We start from the raw sequence: 17233 nt of genomic DNA, 5'->3' as shown, positions 1-17233 counted from the left end.
TGCGCCTAGTGAATGACACAATCCTGGTCAGATGTTTTGCATATCGTTTTAATTTAGGACCGGCCAATCATAATCCCAGAATGCAGGTACAGTACTATCGGGAGGTATGTGCATGCCTATGTCATTGTAAAAAGGAGGCGAGTGGGTCCTTAGATTAAACTCTCGTGACTTCTCCTTTCCCCAGACCACAGCTCTGATACGTGGCCGTGTTTCTCGTCTTGAACCCTGGAAACACCCCTTGTATGATTTCGATAACTTCAGCTGCTGAGAGCATCGGTGTTCCTACGATATGACAGGCGCGCGCCTAGCCTTATAACCCCCTTCCCGCACAACCTCACGGCCATTTCGTGAAACCGCCCGTCTCCGCCCCATTCCTCGCTTCGCGCCGCGGAATGATCTTCGGTCATGGAGTCACTTGTCTATGAGAACTCGCCTTTGGCCGACTACCTTCAAGGTTCGTGCTACTCACCGCAATACTCGCTTGTCGCAAAACTCACCTATTTCGTCACAGGAGAAGGTGAACCCGAGGAAAGCTGGCCAGTCGGCGACACACAAACGGAAGACGAGGGAGTCCATCCCTCCTCTGACTTTGCCCCTCGGGGTGCCTCGCGATTTCAGGAACGAGTTCGAAATAAGCTACCCAAGCCTCTCGATTTACGAAATACACGACAGGGTGCAGTTGTTGGGAAACTATACGGTGCTTGCTCGGTATGCTAGCGATTGACCGCCGGTGGAAGTACACTGCTAATGAGACATGCCTTACAGTCCGCTCTGAACGCACGCATCGGACGAGGAGACAACGAGCGATTTCTAGAACAATTTGGATACGTTATCGTCGCGTCGCAATTATTAAACGAACACAGCGCACCGTCCTACACATCTGCTGCAGATGTAGTCTCAGCTTCGCAACCATCAGACCTTCCCTCCCTCTCCACAACATTCGGACTTCAAGGTGCCATTGTCACCGCATCAACTTCATTCTCCATTGCCTGGTTGCTCCACTGGGGCCGGTCACGAAATGGGTCCGGAATCAATCCCAGAAGAGTCGGGGTTCTCTTAATCCTTGTCCCCGTTCTTGGATTGGTATTTTATGCCTTTGCTAAGAGGCAATGGCTTAAATATCTGCGACACCAGGCGGTCGAGGCTGCTGGTACATTTATTGGAAACGCCCAGGGCTTCGATTCGGCTGCTTCGGCTTCTGTGGTTTTTATACAGGAGGTGGAGCTCGTCTCCAGAGGCTATCGAATGTAAGATTTCGTTGTACTCCCCAATGACAACAATCAACTGACGTCTTCCTAGAAGCACGCCCCTACCCCCAATTAGTCGACTGGAAGACCAAGTCCAGACTCGCCGCTGCTTGCGTCTTCGCAGAGCAGTGTCGGAATGCTTTTGGTCGATGCTCGAACGATATATCCGATCTCAAAATACACTGCGTCCTCTAACAGATGCCGCCAATTTAGACAAATATTACGATATCTATGATATTGCATTGGAGGACCTCGAGAATATTGAGCTGACATTGTCACAACGGAACTTGGATGATCAATATTCTCTCCGCTCCTTACGAGATCTATTCGGGAAGCTTTACACCGCAAGAAAAATTGTACTGTGCTGTTTATTAGCACTCAGCGCTGACGGCGGTGGATCTGACATTGCACGGTGGAGCTCCGCCGTGGAAGAGATGCGGGAGCTTGCGGCGGTTACCGGGACAAGTATGAGCAAGATGGCGAGCATCCTGAACGAGGAAGACAGTAAGTGGCTCTTGTTTTGTTTCGATTCACCCAAAGACCTCGACTGATTGTTTACAGGGGATACCCCAATTCCACCTTCCCCGTTGCCTTCCGCTTCCCCAAGCAAGGATCACCTGCGCGCGCAAGTTCGGAGATTGAACTCCCTATCTCAAGGAGTTCGTGCCTTGCATGCCAAAATGCATATCATCGGTGAGGAGACGAACGCCAATCTCGAACGTCCCAACACAAGTGAATTTGAATCAAATCTTCTTTCCCAATATGACTTAATCGGCAATGACATCCGATCCCTACTGGAAGAATGGGAAGTGGGTAAAGCCGCAATCGTGAACAGCCAGGATCGTCTCCATGCTACAGACTACACGCGGCCCTCGAGCACCACCCTACCCATGTCACCCACCCCTAGCCTTGGGGGTACTACTGCAGTTGAGGGTAGCCCTTCTGATGCCCTCAAAGCCTTGACTGGGGACCTTCGACCCGACTTGACACACAGCTACGACGACGAGGAGATATTCGAGGCAGTCGTTCTTCCCACATCCAGAAATAAACGAGCATCACTCACTCGAGATGAGCGCCTGGCACGCGTGCGAGAAGAGCGAGTCCGGCAAGCCACAGTCAGGGAGAAGGTAGATGCCAATACCAACATGCTAAAGGAATTGGAAATGGTCATTCAGCAACGACCACGAAATAACCATTCCAAACGGGTCACCAGTATATAAGAAGGTTTGCCATGGAAGATTTGATACCCCTCATGTAAATAGAAGGAACCGGCGACAATGGTGTTTCTAGGGATTTTTGCTTTCTTATTTGTCTTAATTTGCGGTCATAGCATTTTCATTTGTATCATCCCCCGGAGCTGGGGTCTCGATCGTCTGCTGATTCTCTTTTTACTTGTTTTCACTTGTCATTTGCTTTTTTTTTCTCTTGTACAAAATAGCCATATCAATATTCTAGTACAAATGAGACTATTTAAAGAGCATATTTCAGTCTTTAACCCATCATTCATCCTTGACATAGGAAGTAAGACACCTTGTGGCCTGGGGCACCAGTCTAGCCTAATTAGGGCATATCGCCAAAAACGCGCTCACGCGTATCTTTCCCCACTCTAAACCCTCGAACGCGATTTCTCTTTATATTCCTGTAACTTCTGCCTACTTTTGTCTTCATCAGACTTGTGTCAATTCTTCTTCCCACAATTTTCTTACGATAATAATCCCACTCTCTTCTCTTTCGCTTCACTATAAGCTCTCTACCTTTTCTATACCCACACATACCACATACCCCTCGCCAACAGTGAGTCCACAATGCCTTCATCCGACCGGAACGCGAAACAGCCAAGCTAACCCAATGGATCAGTGCTTGAAGCACGACTTGAACAGGCTTCCCTCCTGAAGCGGGTACGTCCAAGCCGGCAACCACAATATCGCCGCTGATCGGCCTCTGATTATGACGTCTATAGGTTGTCGACGCCATCAAGGACCTTGTCCAGGACTGTAACTTCGACTGCAATGACTCCGGAATCGCCCTCCAGGCCATGGACAACTCCCACGTTGCCCTGGTCTCCATGCTGCTCCGCGCCGAGGGTTTCTCGCCATACCGCTGCGACCGTAATATCGCTCTTGGTATTAACCTTACCTCCCTGACCAAGGTCCTGCGTGCCGCCCAGAATGAAGATATCCTCACCTTGAAGGCTGAGGACTCGCCCGATGCCGTCAACCTGATGTTCGAGAGCGCCGAGACCGACCGTCTTAGCGAGTATGATATCAAGCTTATGGACATTGACCAGGAGCACCTGGCTATTCCCGAGACTGAATATGCTGCTACTGTGACCATGCCCTCAGGCGAGTTCCAGCGTATTTGCCGTGACTTGAACGCTCTCTCTGAGTCCGGTAAGCAAGATAATCCTGAGTGATTTTGGTTATTACCGCTAATTTCTTCTAGTCGTTATTGAGGCCTCCAAGGAGGGTGTCAAGTTCTCTTGCCAGGGTGACATCGGTAACGGCTCTGTCACCATCCGCCAGCACACCAACATCGACAAGCCCGAGCAGAACACTACCATCTCTCTGTCTGAACCCGTCGCTTTGACCTTCTCTCTTAAGTACCTTGTCAACTTCTGCAAGGCTTCCAACCTGTCCACCTCCGTAACCCTGCACCTGTCGCAGGAGGTGCCCCTCCTGGTTGAGTACGGTCTGGGCAGCGGCCACTTGCGGTTCTACCTGGCCCCCAAGGTACGTCAACTCCACGGATTTGTTCTCTTTTCGGCGATGCTAATTGTCATTTACAGATCGGTGATGAGGAGTAGTGGCCTGATTAGGCAATACAAAATGATCCCCCCTATGATAATGGAGAGTACCTGACGCCTGACGGAGGCAATGATTTATTTTTTTTTCTACAATTTATCCCGGAATAGAAGGGATGGCAAAGTTCCAAATATTACACGATTATTTCTTCATTTACATCTCAAGCGCCGAACTAAGGTCTATTGAGCTCAAATTCAAGCTAGATGGTTTTACAAGATTACGAAAGTCAGGAAAGTAGAAAAGAAATTCAAGCTCGAATTATATATCATTCAGTTGAAAACTCCTCTTGTCACGGGCCAAGCTTGCAGCAAAGTGCAGTGTATATCCTCTTCACGACCAAAATTTTCATCCCATCTCATCTTCTTCAGCCCATCAACATGCAACAATCAATTTCCGATGCCCACAAATCACGATAGTACACCCCTAGACCTCGTGAACGAAGCCACAACCTCACAAATTAGTAAAGTCACCAAAAAACCCATTCCTCTCAAACCCCACACCTAGCACACAAAAGGCAGGCACACAATAAAGTGTAGGTGGGTAAACAAAAAAGAAGCAACTCACAAGAAAAGAAAAAGAGGAAGCGCCACCCCCACCAGAATAATCGGAATCGAATTATACCGTCTTCCACAAGGAAAGAACAGCATGCTGCGTATTGCACTAAAGTGTTATCAGGCACAATCTTCGCACCGACTCTCCCAAGGGGAAATCCAGTGACCGGCAAGCCGGGTGGCCCCGATGTTTCTGATGCCGAGTGCAGGTGAGTTCACACCAGGCCCTCACGGGCAGTACCGGCTTCCTTTTCACTTGCGCGAATCGGAAGCGGGTTGGTTATTGAAGATTCCTCCGAATTTCTCATTTGCGGGGTCTCGGACGAATCCGAGGACAGGTTTCCCTGTCGTGTGTAGCAAAGAAACGCAGCATTGGTGGGGGTGGCGCCTGGAGGAGAAGAAAGAGAAGTCGAGGTTTGGTGGGTTAAATATTGAGTCAAGCGAGGAGCTAGTTTTTTGCCGCGGGTTTCCGCTTTTGGGATGATGAGCAATTAAGCTGGCAAATAAGCTTCATTGTTTTATTGCGACGGTTGATTCTGTTTATTTTTCTTTACTTGAGGATTCTCCGATCATGAGAGTCTACGATGATAGTTATTTTCAAGGTCGTTTGAAGGATCAGTTTCGACCTATCATCAGCTAGCCGTGCTCAACCGTGGGCCACTCGCGGCTGGTCTACAGGACCTTCTAAGCCTCAACTCCTGAACTGAGACCACTGGCCGTTCATGGGTTGTGGAATTAGTCCATAGTTACCCCTGCATGACCTCGTCGACCTGAAAGTGAGACCGCCAATGCTGGGCACTAATACTACTGACGACCATGTCTTGGCGCCATCAATATTTCAGGAAGTCTAAGTTCGATGGATCAATTGACCATACTCCTGATTGTCTTGTACATTCCATGCATACATTTTGTTCGTATCCTACCTAGGTATCTTTAATTTAATACAAATCGTGACTTCGTGTCTTCCGTCCAGGCATTTTCCGTATCTGCAGCCGGCGCCTGCTTTCTAGCGTTGTTGATATGCTCTTTCAATCCTTTTCTGAAATTTAGAATGCACATCACAGAATTGGCCATTGTGCCGGCCAGAAGTAGAACTGCCAATGTGGCAAATAAGGTCAAGGAAACTCGGTAGCTGGTCAATTGGCCACTATCGCTGCCGCTGAATACTTTCATCACAGTGTTGACAAAACTGGCGATGAGCACAACAAAAAGCACCTATTGATGGGTCAATATGAGTGCGAATCGCTTCCAAGATTTCTTTGGCTCCTTACCATAATGCAGATCAAAGATTTAGTCTTTTCTAGTCGACAGAAGCGAGCAGCTAGAATAAGGCTGATGATGGCGATGGGTATCATAGCGGCTTGGATGATGAACTCCTCATCGGTGTAATCTTTCAGGGCGAGCAACACTTGTAGCTGCGTACCGAAAATGAAAAAGAAATCGAACTTTAGGAGCGCAATATATACCTGCAAATTATTAGTTAGATATCCCAAGTAACAGAAGTCTGAAGCACCACCAACCTGATAAGTTGTATATCGCCAACTCATTTGCAAATCAGCACTGATACTCTTGTAAATAGTCCAAGAGAACTCCGCGCGCAGCTTCCATGTCACTGCTGACATGCAGACAGTACCAACTCCCAGAACCACTGGTACTAAGATCAAGGCAATCCGGTATTGCACCCACAGATGAGTCGCATTGACGGTACTCCCGCTCAGGCTGGAAAGTGTGTCTTTAATTTCCTTCGTCTGAATAATACCATAGACCAGCAAGCCCAGGTTACAGATGCACAGTCCGATCAGTTGGAAAGTATTTTTTCGTCGCAACGCATCGTAACTGAGCGCAAGCTCATAGAAAAGGGCGAAGATGTAGAGACCCAAGAACGACCGAAGGCGCAGCGTCGCATCCTCCTCGCCATTATCGTCGAAATGCTTTGAAATGCTAATGAAAATCCAACTACAGAAAGCATATATTAGATTGGAGATTCTATATGAAATGCATTCGCAAATTTCTACTTACCTCTCAATGCCGACTGTGCCTAGTGTCTCAATAATTCCGGTGATAGCGAAAAGACGTGTCCACAAGGTGTGCGGGATATATAATTTCCTTCGACGTTTGGGAGGCGAGGCATAGCGATTATGATCTTGTTCAAGATTCGGCTCATCGTTCTCAATGGGACTGGTCGCTACCCCCAAATCATCGAGTTCAACGTATTGGCCGTTATTGTGGGGGGAAAAGGCCGATTTCGCAAAGGCAACACTGGAGCGGGTCCGGGCAGAGAAAGATTGAATAGGGGTGGAGACAGATGCAGCTCCCACATCAGATCGCATGGTGGCTAGAGGCCATGGAGTAAACAAGACGGCGCGTTGTAAATGAGCTATAGCTAGCAGTAAATATTGTGATTGACAAGAAAAAAGGTTTACGTACTGCTGGAGAGAGCAAGTGGAGACGAAACCAAACGGGAGATGAGGTACCGACACTATCGGTCTGCTAGCTTTACAGTGCGTAATTTAGCGGCCTAAAATTGGAAATTTCAATCAATCTCAATCAATTCTTCCATGCAGTGATTTCTTATTGGTCAATGCTAATTTTGGCGTCGTATGCATGATACGAACGTAACTTAACGGGCTGAAACCCACAAAGCCCATTGCCGCGTCCTTTTGGCCCATCGACTCCGTAGTGGCTCCATTCACGATGTAAACATGTGATTCGTGGCGGTGAAATACATTGTATACAGTACATCCGTATGGCCCGATTCAATTGTTCCGCTTATTCTCTTATTCTCGTACGTCAACTGAACAGGGGTGGTACATGTCTTTACGGAGTCCGGAGTGAAGCACAAGGCTGATTTCCCGAAATGATGATCGCAAGGGGCCGGGTCTCGACGAGCCCAATAACATCTATTAATAAAATTCAGAGCAGATCTTTCCTTCTAGATCTCTTCAAATGCTCGGACAATAAATGTCTTCCCGTGAATAACAACCCGCTCCCCAGGCGCCCTCCACCCCTTTCCTTCGGCTATCCCGGTTATCATCGAAGCGAGCTCATCACCAGCATCGCCGACCACATATCGTGCTTCCCATCGAGAACCCACCCATTCTTCCCTTCGAGCACTGGCCGCGGCCCCGTTCTTACTCACGACCCACCTGCCAGATGCATCCTTGCGCCGCACATGAACCTGCTTCTGCTGTAACGCCAAATACGTGCCCCAAATCCGCCCTAAGAATGTCTTCACCACCGTGAATTCACCCTCCTGCTCACTCAGATCACCATCGTCAGACTCGAGAACCCATGAGATTCCCTTGTTTGCCCCCTCCGGCCCCTCTCGAAACGGCAATTCTCTCCACACCTCTTCATACTCCGTCTCGGGTGCACCAGGAAGATCAGGACGAGGCATAGAGCCTGTCTCAAGATCATCTCCATTTGGGAGCGAGACAAATGTGCCACAGTCTACGCTCTCGAATGCATCATGCGAGTCTAGTTCGTGGGTGAAGGAAACCCGGACTTGAACAATTAGCATCAATCCTTGGACAAATGGCTGGTGTGGACATACGTGGTTCTTGACTTTCGACTATCCTCTGCCCGGCAATTGCCCAGTCGATTTTCTGGGTTTGTTTGTCGATTCGTAGATCGAGATACCAGTCTTTTACAGACATGACGATTGTGTCTGTTGTCTCATGGGCCGGCCCTGGAAGCCATCGTAGTGAGATTCGTGTCGAAAAGCGACACGATGAAGCCGCCCGAGTATCTTCTGCCATTGTAATTTTTTCGATGTTTCCCTGTAGGTGTTGAGGTGCGATACTCTGGGAGGCGTGCGAAACAGTACAGCCAGTCTTGGAAATCAGTAATCGGACTGGTCGGCAGTCTTTAAGCGCCGTATATCAGAGAAAGGCAGAAATTACACTGGAGTAAACAGATCGGGGGAGTGTAAGAGAAACGGCCTATCAGAGTTATCGCTTCGGTCTTATCGTTCCCCTCACCCCGCATCGGCTGGAGCATCCGTTTTGGATCAAGTCTACTATTGATAAATTCTATTTTATACTCTTACGTATGGAAATGATTCAATTCACCCAAGAGTATCATATGCAATTTTCTTCGTGTCTATCCACACGTCTACTGTAACCGAGGGTACCCCGCTACCAAAGACCTGAATCTACACAGGTGTAAAAACCAATTTACACGTCTGACTCTTAGGCCTCGCAGAAATAATCTGATCATCCAGCTTCATAGATCCCTCCATATCTGAGGCAACCGTAGTCTGGAACCGAGAATAAACCTCCCGAAGCAAAATTTTCATCTCCACCAGCGCAAGACTGCCGAAGTTAGCAGAAGATCTCAATAGAGTAGGCATCGTCAGAACTTACTTTTTCCCAATACATCCTCGTCCACCAGTCGCAAAAGCAAAGAAATACCTATTTCGCTCCACAGCACCCTCCTCTCCCAACCACCGATCAGGCAAAAACCGATCCGGCTCGGGGAACACGTCCTCGTGTGCACGATGCACCGTATACGGCTGTACACTCACAATCGCATGGGCAGGAATGAAATACCCATCAATCGTCCGCCCGCCTTCGGGTACATACCGTGGTAAAGACATGGGAATAGGTGGGGAACAGCGCAGCGCCTCTTTAATGACGGCATCAAGGTAGATAAGGCTATCGAGCGGGGCATCGGAAGCCGCCGAGAGCAGTTCGTCTCGTAGTTTCTGTTGGAAGTGTAGGTTCTGCGATTGAGATAATTCCCACAGAAGAAAGCAGAGTCCGTCGCCTGTTGTGTCGATTCCGGCAGCCATGTGGTCTTTGCATTCTGCGGCTGCTTGCATGGATTCGAGGTTTGATTCCTTGCGCTTGAGCTTTTCGAGAAGTGTGTAGTTCTTGATTTCGGATTGGGCTACCATGTCAAGCACATATTGATTTGCTTTGGGGGAGCTCCTAGGGTGGAGGAAGTTGGGGAAGTAGGGTTCCCAAGTTGGGAGGTAGTATGCGAGTAGACTTTCTGTGGCTTGGTTAGATATAGGAGATCTCCCTCAGGGTTGTAGGGCGTACTTTGAAGACTTTGGTGATAGGTGAGCTCTTCCATGATCTCGAAATCTTTCGAATTGTTGATAGAATCAAGTCCACCAGGGCTGAACATGAAAGAGGTGACACAATCAACGGCATAGCAATGGAGTAGTACCTAAATCCAGATCAGCGAGGCTTGGAGGCTTTTGGAAAAATGCGACTTACATAGACGTCGACACTCTTCTTGCCAGCTTCAGTGCAGTGAGATACAAATGCCATTGCCCGCTCTTGAATAGAAGTTAGAGGCCCTGATTTCATGATATTGGTCATCGCATATCGGTCCGCGAAAATGCGTTTCCTTTTGCTATGCTTTACAGATATCAGCCCTGATCACTGGCGTTCCAAGGATATCTTTACCTCATCCTTATTCAAGGTAGAGAACATGGTTCTTTTAACTTGTCAGCAAGGGGTCTCAAGCAAGTAGTAGGCCGAGATGACTTACCTAATTTTGAATTGCCTGAAGAGAGTATAGAACTCGGTCTTCTCGTAGCCACTTCCTCCAGAGGCGTAAATCTCCTTGATGGCATCAAGACTGGTGAACGAGATCTCATTGGGACCTAGACGGACAATGGGTCCATAAATGCTATGCAGTTTATGAATCGATTCCCGTCTGTTGGCTGTAAACTCCTGATACTTGATCCACAAGCTGGTGAATTTTGTATACCATGGACCTGGTACCTTGGATGTGGCCGACAAGAATCCACTGCCTAAAAAGTATCCAAGCAAGATAATAGCTCCTATCCACAGCGACAGCATGATGAAGTTTATTGAATTGTGTTCGTATCCTCGAAGTGGAAGACTTAAAGAATCTTCCTTGACTGTTTGCGATTGCGACTGTGAATACCCTGTTCACTCTTATTTATACCAGAAATTTGATTGAACCCGCGGGCTCCGAACTCTTAGATAAGCATAGTCCTGACACTGTTGTTAATCTCGAAGGACGAATTGCCGATCTGCTAGTGAGTCGGTATGGGACGCGAATGGGGTTGGTGCGGGGAAGGCGAACGGGCAAGCAGTGAGTGGCTTGGGCCTAAGCGATAACATTTGGCACTTGGTACTAAAAGGGAAAGCTGAAGAGATGACAGGCACTAAACACATCGGGGTAACCGACGGTAGAGCAAGGTGTACCCCCCGCTTATCTACTGTTCTCGGATAAGGTTAGTATGACGGGGTACGGGGGAGATAAGGGTAGTTCTTTTCAGTGTCCAGGTTATGACTTACTAAAAGTGATACGATTGGCACAAACCTTATGATGTACAAATTTTTTTTTCGATTATACTATAAGAATTGGCTTCTCTTTAAGTGAAGACATGCTTGGTAGTAACGCTAGGTTTGCAAAATCGCCTGTCATCGCCGAGGCTGGCCAGCCCCAACCAGTCTCACTTGGTCCTTCCGAAAATGCATTTATCACAGTCAAAAATATCCTTCGACTACAGCTGAGATGTGGTCAATGGTTGAGTGCGCCTTCTCGGATGCTCCCTTTTATGATTTTGATCTTGCTCACAATACTTCACCTCGCCTTTCTGGCCTCGGAATGGTGCCGCTTCTTTGCTTTGCAATCATGAGATTGGGCTGCGGACGATGCTGTTCGTCCTAGCGTGACCACTTACGCAACTCTTATTTGGTTAAATATCTCAACTTCTGCTTCTCTTTGTCATGAAAATATTTGGTCTTCACTTTGAGCTCATAATTGCCGCTGCAAGCCGCACGCCCGTCGAGTACCTGGACTAATAACTTCATATTAGGAGGCCGAGAGCCTAGTGAAATTGGCCGTCTCTCATTTTGGCCATCTCAAGCTCCTTTGTACGGGTCTCTAACTCTCCTCAAAGTTGAATGGAAGTTAAGCCAGCTCCATAACTACAGTGAGAGCCTCCCAGGGTCCATGTTACTAGCAGGAACCATCTACATTGGCACGGTGTAAAAGTGTATCGGTGGTCCGTATGTAGATCCCCGGTACTAGCCTGCAAAGGTCCACATGACGAAGGCTTGGCTTGTTGGATCTCCAGATTAATCCGCCACCGGTGCATTTTCTTATTCTGCGACTTTCATTTACCGGACTAGGAAGTGGTGTACGACGCCAAGGTTCATTAAACCCCAACCAATAAGATCGACTCGGTATCTAACCGGTCGTTACTTTCGATTTTATGCGTCGGGCCACGTACTTGAAGCACAATACGTTGGGTCCTATATAAAAGGGATTGGTTATCGTAGAAAATCATTCACAAAATTGTATCCATCATAGAAGATTCTTGTCGCGGGCAACGCACTTGTCTTGCTACGAAAGACATACCTGGTCGAACTTGACGGCAAATTTCCCCTTCACACAGTTAAAAAGAATATGAGTGGCCCAGTGACCCAGCGGCTTTCCTTAACAATACATAATGAATTGACGGAGGGCACTATCGTTGTGAAGAATGTCACCTGTTTCCGGTATAATGACCTTTCAAAGTTGTGTACCGCTATGACATGAATACTAACCGGTCGGAATTTTTAGCGGCCAAGTGTTTCAAGAAGGTGATCCACCGAAGCTCATATCCGTGGAAGATGTTGAAAAAAAATCAATTCGACATGGTCAAAGTCAAGTGGTGTCATTCTGCGGAAGTGCAACGTTTGGGGTAGGAGTGGAGGGCATGCTAGATCTCTATCACGACACAAGACGGATTACTTCTGTGTATTGGAACGGACATTGGAAATGCGTTAGGAATGAGCTCCATTTGGCCAACGTTGATGACGAACATTACAGCGTGAATGTGTCTATTCCCTCGGACGTTGGGATACTAGGAGACCTTGCGGTTGAGGTCGGCGAAGTTTACGCTGACCAGTCATTGTAAGATAGGCCATGAAATGACATCATGTATCGATAAAATCTTCCACACCCTACATGAAGCCATATATATTACAATACTGACTATTATGAGCTAGAAGCGATAGAGGAGATGGCTTGAATAGTTGTGTTCAATGATCCTAAGCATCTGAGTGCAGATCCAGCAGGAACATTGTTCTTGACAATGGTCGTTAAGGATTACTCGTTTAAGCGGCTTCACTACTTGGCAGGCGATTTCGTCAATCTGAGATAATTCCCTACGTTGCCGATTTAGAGACTAGCAGTTGGCACGGAGCGGGCACGAAGATCTTCATATGGCTTGGACCTCAGCCGTGAATTTGGTTCAATATTGGGCGCAATTGGACTTTTCATATATTTGTTTGTATTGAATCGCAAGTTGATGATGGATGTTGAGCTTCTGCTTTATCAGGTTTCCTATGGCATTGACAATTCAAAGCTGCTGGAGGATTTATAGGAGACGAAAAGTTTGTCTGACCTAAAGAACTACCAGAAGGGTAGCTGTAACAAACGAAAATGGATGATAAGAAGTCTTTGATAACTAACATAAGCAATCTCTGAATTTGTGCGAATCGTTAATAGAGACATGTCACTACTGTAGCGGGTAGATGAAAGTTTACATTCCAATACAGGATGTGAAGTGCTCATATCCGAATTCGGGCCCTTTTCTTTCTTCAAGAAAATAAAGCACTTCTAGAATAGTCTTTCGCAACTCCCACGGCCACGGATACGTCTGTTTCGCAATTCCCACAGATAATCCTCCTTTGCTACTTGCCTCCACCTCATCATATATTACGCGTCAGTCATAGTACCGCCTTGACAGATCCTGCCAGCGACTAGTCTCCAGACATATTTGAGTTTGCCTTCGAGTGTTACTTTCCTGGTCTGAAAGATTGATTTGGCTTCCTTTAACCTACAGCACTGTATTTTCGGTGTACTGGTTAGTGGTTCCGTTCGTATTTCGTTTGATGGATCGTGCAACAAATCATGTATGCCAGATTCAAAGCTTTCATTCCCAGATCCATGCTTGCTATTGGGCAGTGCAAGGGAAAGAATGTCACTAGCAGCATCGGATTGGTCAAGCGGGTCAAGCTTTCTGGGGAAACGGGCTTAGTGGGCCTTGGCGCCTTGGCTCCACCCGGGCACTTTGCCAGTCTCGCACAGACCATGTATTAGCTTGCGTCACAATCGTTAACTATTGGAGGGCAGTCATTAAACGTACTACGATCTCCGTACCCTGCTTCGAGGGTCTAGGCAGACACGTTCCCGATATGGAAAGTGTGGAAAGCAGTCGTAAGCTTGATTTTTCCCAGAGATCCGACTTTCAGGGCGGTTAAGCATCCTATGAGCCACCCCTCGACTATACGTTGCAGGATCTTAGATTAGAGATGCTTTCCCAAGGGTTTTATTGTCGAGCCCTGTGACATCTCTTGACCGTCTAATTCATCACAGAGTTCATTATGTCCTCGCAGGGATGGAATTTGAATACTTGCGAGCTTGGACAGCCCGGGACCAGACCTGAGAGGCATTTGCGAGAGCCCGGACATATTCTTTACACTGGGAAGCCCTCCAAATCCGGTCCGTTAAGACGGGCACTGTCTTGCCGAGTAGCACGGTGCGTCTGTTGGGGGCTTTTAGCCGTCTGGTAATAGTCGTCCTTTCAGTTCCCTGCACTTTCATGCTGAACACGACTGATTCCTTCGGCCGATCCAGGGTTATCTACAAGCTTCTTTACTTGGCTCAATTAGCTGATGATGCTTACTATCGAGCGCATGGGGGTACCTCCCTTGAGAACTTTAGTATACTCGAGAACGAAAACTTGGTAGTCTCACATTGGGCACACGATACAATTTCTATCACCTGTTCTTCACACAACGACCGTGGTCACCACATCCCACTGCAATCAGCGATCTCCTCAGGCTGCACGAGCATTGAAATGACCCTTTTCCCTGCTGGAAAAGAGCTTCTTGTCGGGCCAAATCCTGAGATGCTTTCTCGAGCAATGAACCTCCGGGATCTCTACATTAATCCTTTGCTGCGGACGATTCAAGACTACAACAAGAAATTGGAAAACTTACCTTCTGGAGCCCTTCCGCAAGATGCTCAACTTTCTGGGGTGTTTTCAAATGATCCTACACAAAGCCTGGTGTTGCTGTTAGACTTTAACGCTGACCCGGAGCGCGTATGGTCTCATCTTACTCCACACATCGAGCCTCTTCGAGAGGCCGGCTTCCTAACACATTACAGCGGATCCACTGTTGTGCAAGGTTCTATTACAATTGTTGCTACCGGAAATGTGCCGTTGAGTCGTATCTCAGAAGAAAGCATCTTCAGATATATTTTCTTTGATGCTCCGCTCTTGAAGCTTTTGCCTCCTTTCGACCAAGAATTTCCCTCATATTCCGACTACAACGCCCAAACCAGCTACTATGCATCTGCCGACTTCTGTACAGCAATAGGGACCGTGGATCCCAATGGATTCTCGGACAAACAACTCGCCGCTATTCGTCAACAGGTACAGGTGGCTCATGGGCTTGGCCTTAAAGTCCGATATACGGGTACGCCAGTTTGGCCTCGCAAGTTGCGAAATTATGTGTGGCGTATACTCGTCCGCGAGGGTGTGGACATAATCACCGTCAATGGACCAATTCACCAGCACCAACGGACCTTAGAATGAAGGGGTGACTAACCCATGCACAGCAAAAGCAATCCTAGCACAGGCCTTTTAAGGAAACCTGACAATGAATAATGGTAAACGTTATTTGGAAATTTATTGCCGGTATTAGCTGAAATCCGGCGTATGCCGATCCACATATTAGATCCACTAGAGCCTGCACTATAAAGTTCCCTGAGCTATGAAATAATTTGAGATAAAGGTTCCAATATGAAGATATGCATTGGATATTGCTACAAGGAGCGAAATGTGCTCAGGCGATTTGGGGGGGCGGACCTGCTTTGCAAAACGCGCACTATTAAGCCAGCGACTGGAGCAGTACCTACTGATAGGACCAATGTCGAATTTGCCATTCCGGTGGACCAAAGGATGCACACCGGCTCTTGATGAGAAGCCCTAGAAGTGTTTAGATGCTGGTCAAATATCCTATGGCAAAGACAAATGGCTTAGCACATTTTTGTTTACGAAGGAAAATGCCTCCAGAGAATTGGTTGGTTGTTTTTCTTTTCTTTCAGGAGTCTCTGGCTTCTCTTGCTTCTGGCTATACTTTAACACTATCACTAATGGGAATCGTGCTTTCATCACTCTTCCCGCTTAGTTGAGATTGAAATATGATGCAAGAATATTCAGCTCGCAACGAAACAACACGTTACCCCCCTGGGCACTAGCTCTGATAGTCGTTTTTAACATGACTAAATCAGGCAGGCTAGTCACGCACATTTCGTGGTCGCTGTACGGGGCAATTGGTTGATTGGTTGACTAACTTAAGTCGCGCAGGAGGATGACGAACAGTGTTTGGTGGCTTTCCTACTTGAGACTAATACGGATTAGCGTAGATGTGTGGTCTTGGCAGAACCCGACGACCAGGACAGGGATGTCCAGTTGTCATCGGAGATCCAGAGCACATCGTGGTCAGCAACTTCCAGGATCAGTCTCGTATCTAAGAATATGACTCCACATAATGAGCAGTATTCGCAGGATAGTCAATGGGGCCGAAAGCCGCAGCGTGGCTTATGCAAGTGACCACAGCCACTGGAATGCGGCTAATCCTGGCTTGGACACCCCAGCCACCACGGTTTTGGGGGTCCACGGGGAAACGAGCCACAGCCCCTTGAGTCCCGGATTCTTGCGGGAGGAGCAGCAATAACAGTGGACCGCGTGCCGTGATCCCTAACGTCTGACGGGTTCCACGGTTTCGGATGGGTGGATAAGGCTGAGTCCGCAAAACGTAAAAAGTGTAAACGGAGGAACATGCATGGGGGATGGACCTCCGTTCATGCAGAATGGCATACGTATCACGGCAAGTGAGTGGAATCAATCAGAGGAATCCGCGCAGTCAAGCATCCACCGACAATTCGAGACCACGGCAAGGTGTGGTTGTACCTGAACTGCATGTTTGGATCCAAAGTTTGCCCCACATGAACCATGTTGGTTTTTTTTCTTTATTCAGGGGGGTTAGACATTCGAGAACGAGTCCATTTCTGCCGCTAGAATGGGTCAGCCCCCAAATTAACAGTAGCCGCACCAAGCCGGTATGTGGTCGAAGATATGCGTAGACTAGTGAACCCCGGATAATCCCACCCCTTGACCCGTTCATCTTAGTGAAGATCTATCCTCATTTCTCTTTAACCGATAATCTACTCTCTCGTTAATTCTCCTCTAAATCAGCCTCATAAGACTACGGCTTTGGGAAGGGTTCCCTACTGCACATCTTGCTGCCTGTAACGCTGATCCAGGCTTCGCCCCGCCAGACCCAAAAGAACCCGAAAGCCACCCTCGCGAAAAATTGGAGACCGCTCGTTTCTTCGTTCTTCAAAACACTCGTTTACCTTCACTTTTAAGATTCCGGGCTATGCGCAGTGCTCTTCCGATGTTCCCACGACCTCGAATCTAGTTCTCCCAGCCTTGCTCCCCCCCTTTCGTTACCTGCAACCCCCGGTCACTTGTGCAACCCGCCAAGCCAGTCACGACACACGAGCATTCCGGTGTTTCGAGGCTCCCACGTATCAGGGACCGGCAGTCCTTTCCCTCCCACCTGCAGCTCTCCTTCCCATTAAA

The 17233-nt window shown here is 47.9% G+C and overlaps 6 protein-coding genes across 6 annotated transcripts; 3 read left to right on the top strand and 3 right to left on the bottom strand.

The window, feature by feature from the left end:
* Window positions 1-182: 182 nt before the first annotated feature.
* N7503_005971 (uncharacterized protein) lies at window positions 183-4244 on the top strand. The gene is made up of 9 exons (XM_057065518.1): window positions 183-454; window positions 512-708; window positions 766-1247; window positions 1300-1751; window positions 1809-2459; window positions 3105-3145; window positions 3208-3637; window positions 3690-3976; window positions 4033-4244. The coding sequence occupies exons 1-9, from the start codon at window positions 406-408 to the stop codon at window positions 4048-4050; spliced, it is 2607 nt and encodes an 868-aa protein (XP_056923261.1). The 5' UTR covers window positions 183-405; the 3' UTR covers window positions 4051-4244.
* A 1288-nt stretch (window positions 4245-5532) lies between these two features.
* On the bottom strand, window positions 5533-6929 carry N7503_005970 (uncharacterized protein; the record flags this gene model as incomplete). The annotated part of the gene is made up of 4 exons (XM_057065517.1): window positions 5533-5814; window positions 5871-6065; window positions 6120-6555; window positions 6619-6929. The coding sequence occupies 4 exons, from the start codon at window positions 6927-6929 to the stop codon at window positions 5533-5535; spliced, it is 1224 nt and encodes a 407-aa protein (XP_056923260.1).
* Window positions 6930-7531: 602 nt separating this feature from the next.
* Window positions 7532-8255, bottom strand: N7503_005969 (uncharacterized protein; the record flags this gene model as incomplete). Its single annotated transcript, XM_057065516.1, has 2 exons — window positions 7532-8103; window positions 8153-8255. 2 exons carry the CDS (start codon window positions 8253-8255, stop codon window positions 7532-7534), a joined length of 675 nt encoding a protein of 224 aa, XP_056923259.1.
* Window positions 8256-8752: 497 nt separating this feature from the next.
* N7503_005968 (cytochrome P450) lies at window positions 8753-10415 on the bottom strand (the record flags this gene model as incomplete). Its single annotated transcript, XM_057065515.1, has 6 exons — window positions 8753-8912; window positions 8964-9594; window positions 9645-9774; window positions 9825-9968; window positions 10017-10047; window positions 10102-10415. 6 exons carry the CDS (start codon window positions 10413-10415, stop codon window positions 8753-8755), a joined length of 1410 nt encoding a protein of 469 aa, XP_056923258.1.
* Window positions 10416-14179: 3764 nt separating this feature from the next.
* Window positions 14180-15178, top strand: N7503_005967 (uncharacterized protein; the record flags this gene model as incomplete). Its single annotated transcript, XM_057065514.1, has 1 exon — window positions 14180-15178. One exon carries the CDS (start codon window positions 14180-14182, stop codon window positions 15176-15178), a length of 999 nt encoding a protein of 332 aa, XP_056923257.1.
* Window positions 15179-16136: 958 nt separating this feature from the next.
* On the top strand, window positions 16137-16322 carry N7503_005966 (uncharacterized protein; the record flags this gene model as incomplete). Its single annotated transcript, XM_057065513.1, has 1 exon — window positions 16137-16322. One exon carries the CDS (start codon window positions 16137-16139, stop codon window positions 16320-16322), a length of 186 nt encoding a protein of 61 aa, XP_056923256.1.
* Window positions 16323-17233: the final 911 nt, after the last annotated feature.

The sequence above is a fragment of the Penicillium pulvis genome, assembly GCF_028828015.1.
Source record: "Penicillium pulvis strain IBT 33274 chromosome Unknown contig_23_segment0_segment0, whole genome shotgun sequence".
Taxonomy (NCBI): domain Eukaryota; kingdom Fungi; phylum Ascomycota; class Eurotiomycetes; order Eurotiales; family Aspergillaceae; genus Penicillium; species Penicillium pulvis.
The sequence above is the reverse complement of the archived record's forward strand: the minus strand, read 5'-3'. Positions and strand labels throughout refer to the sequence as shown.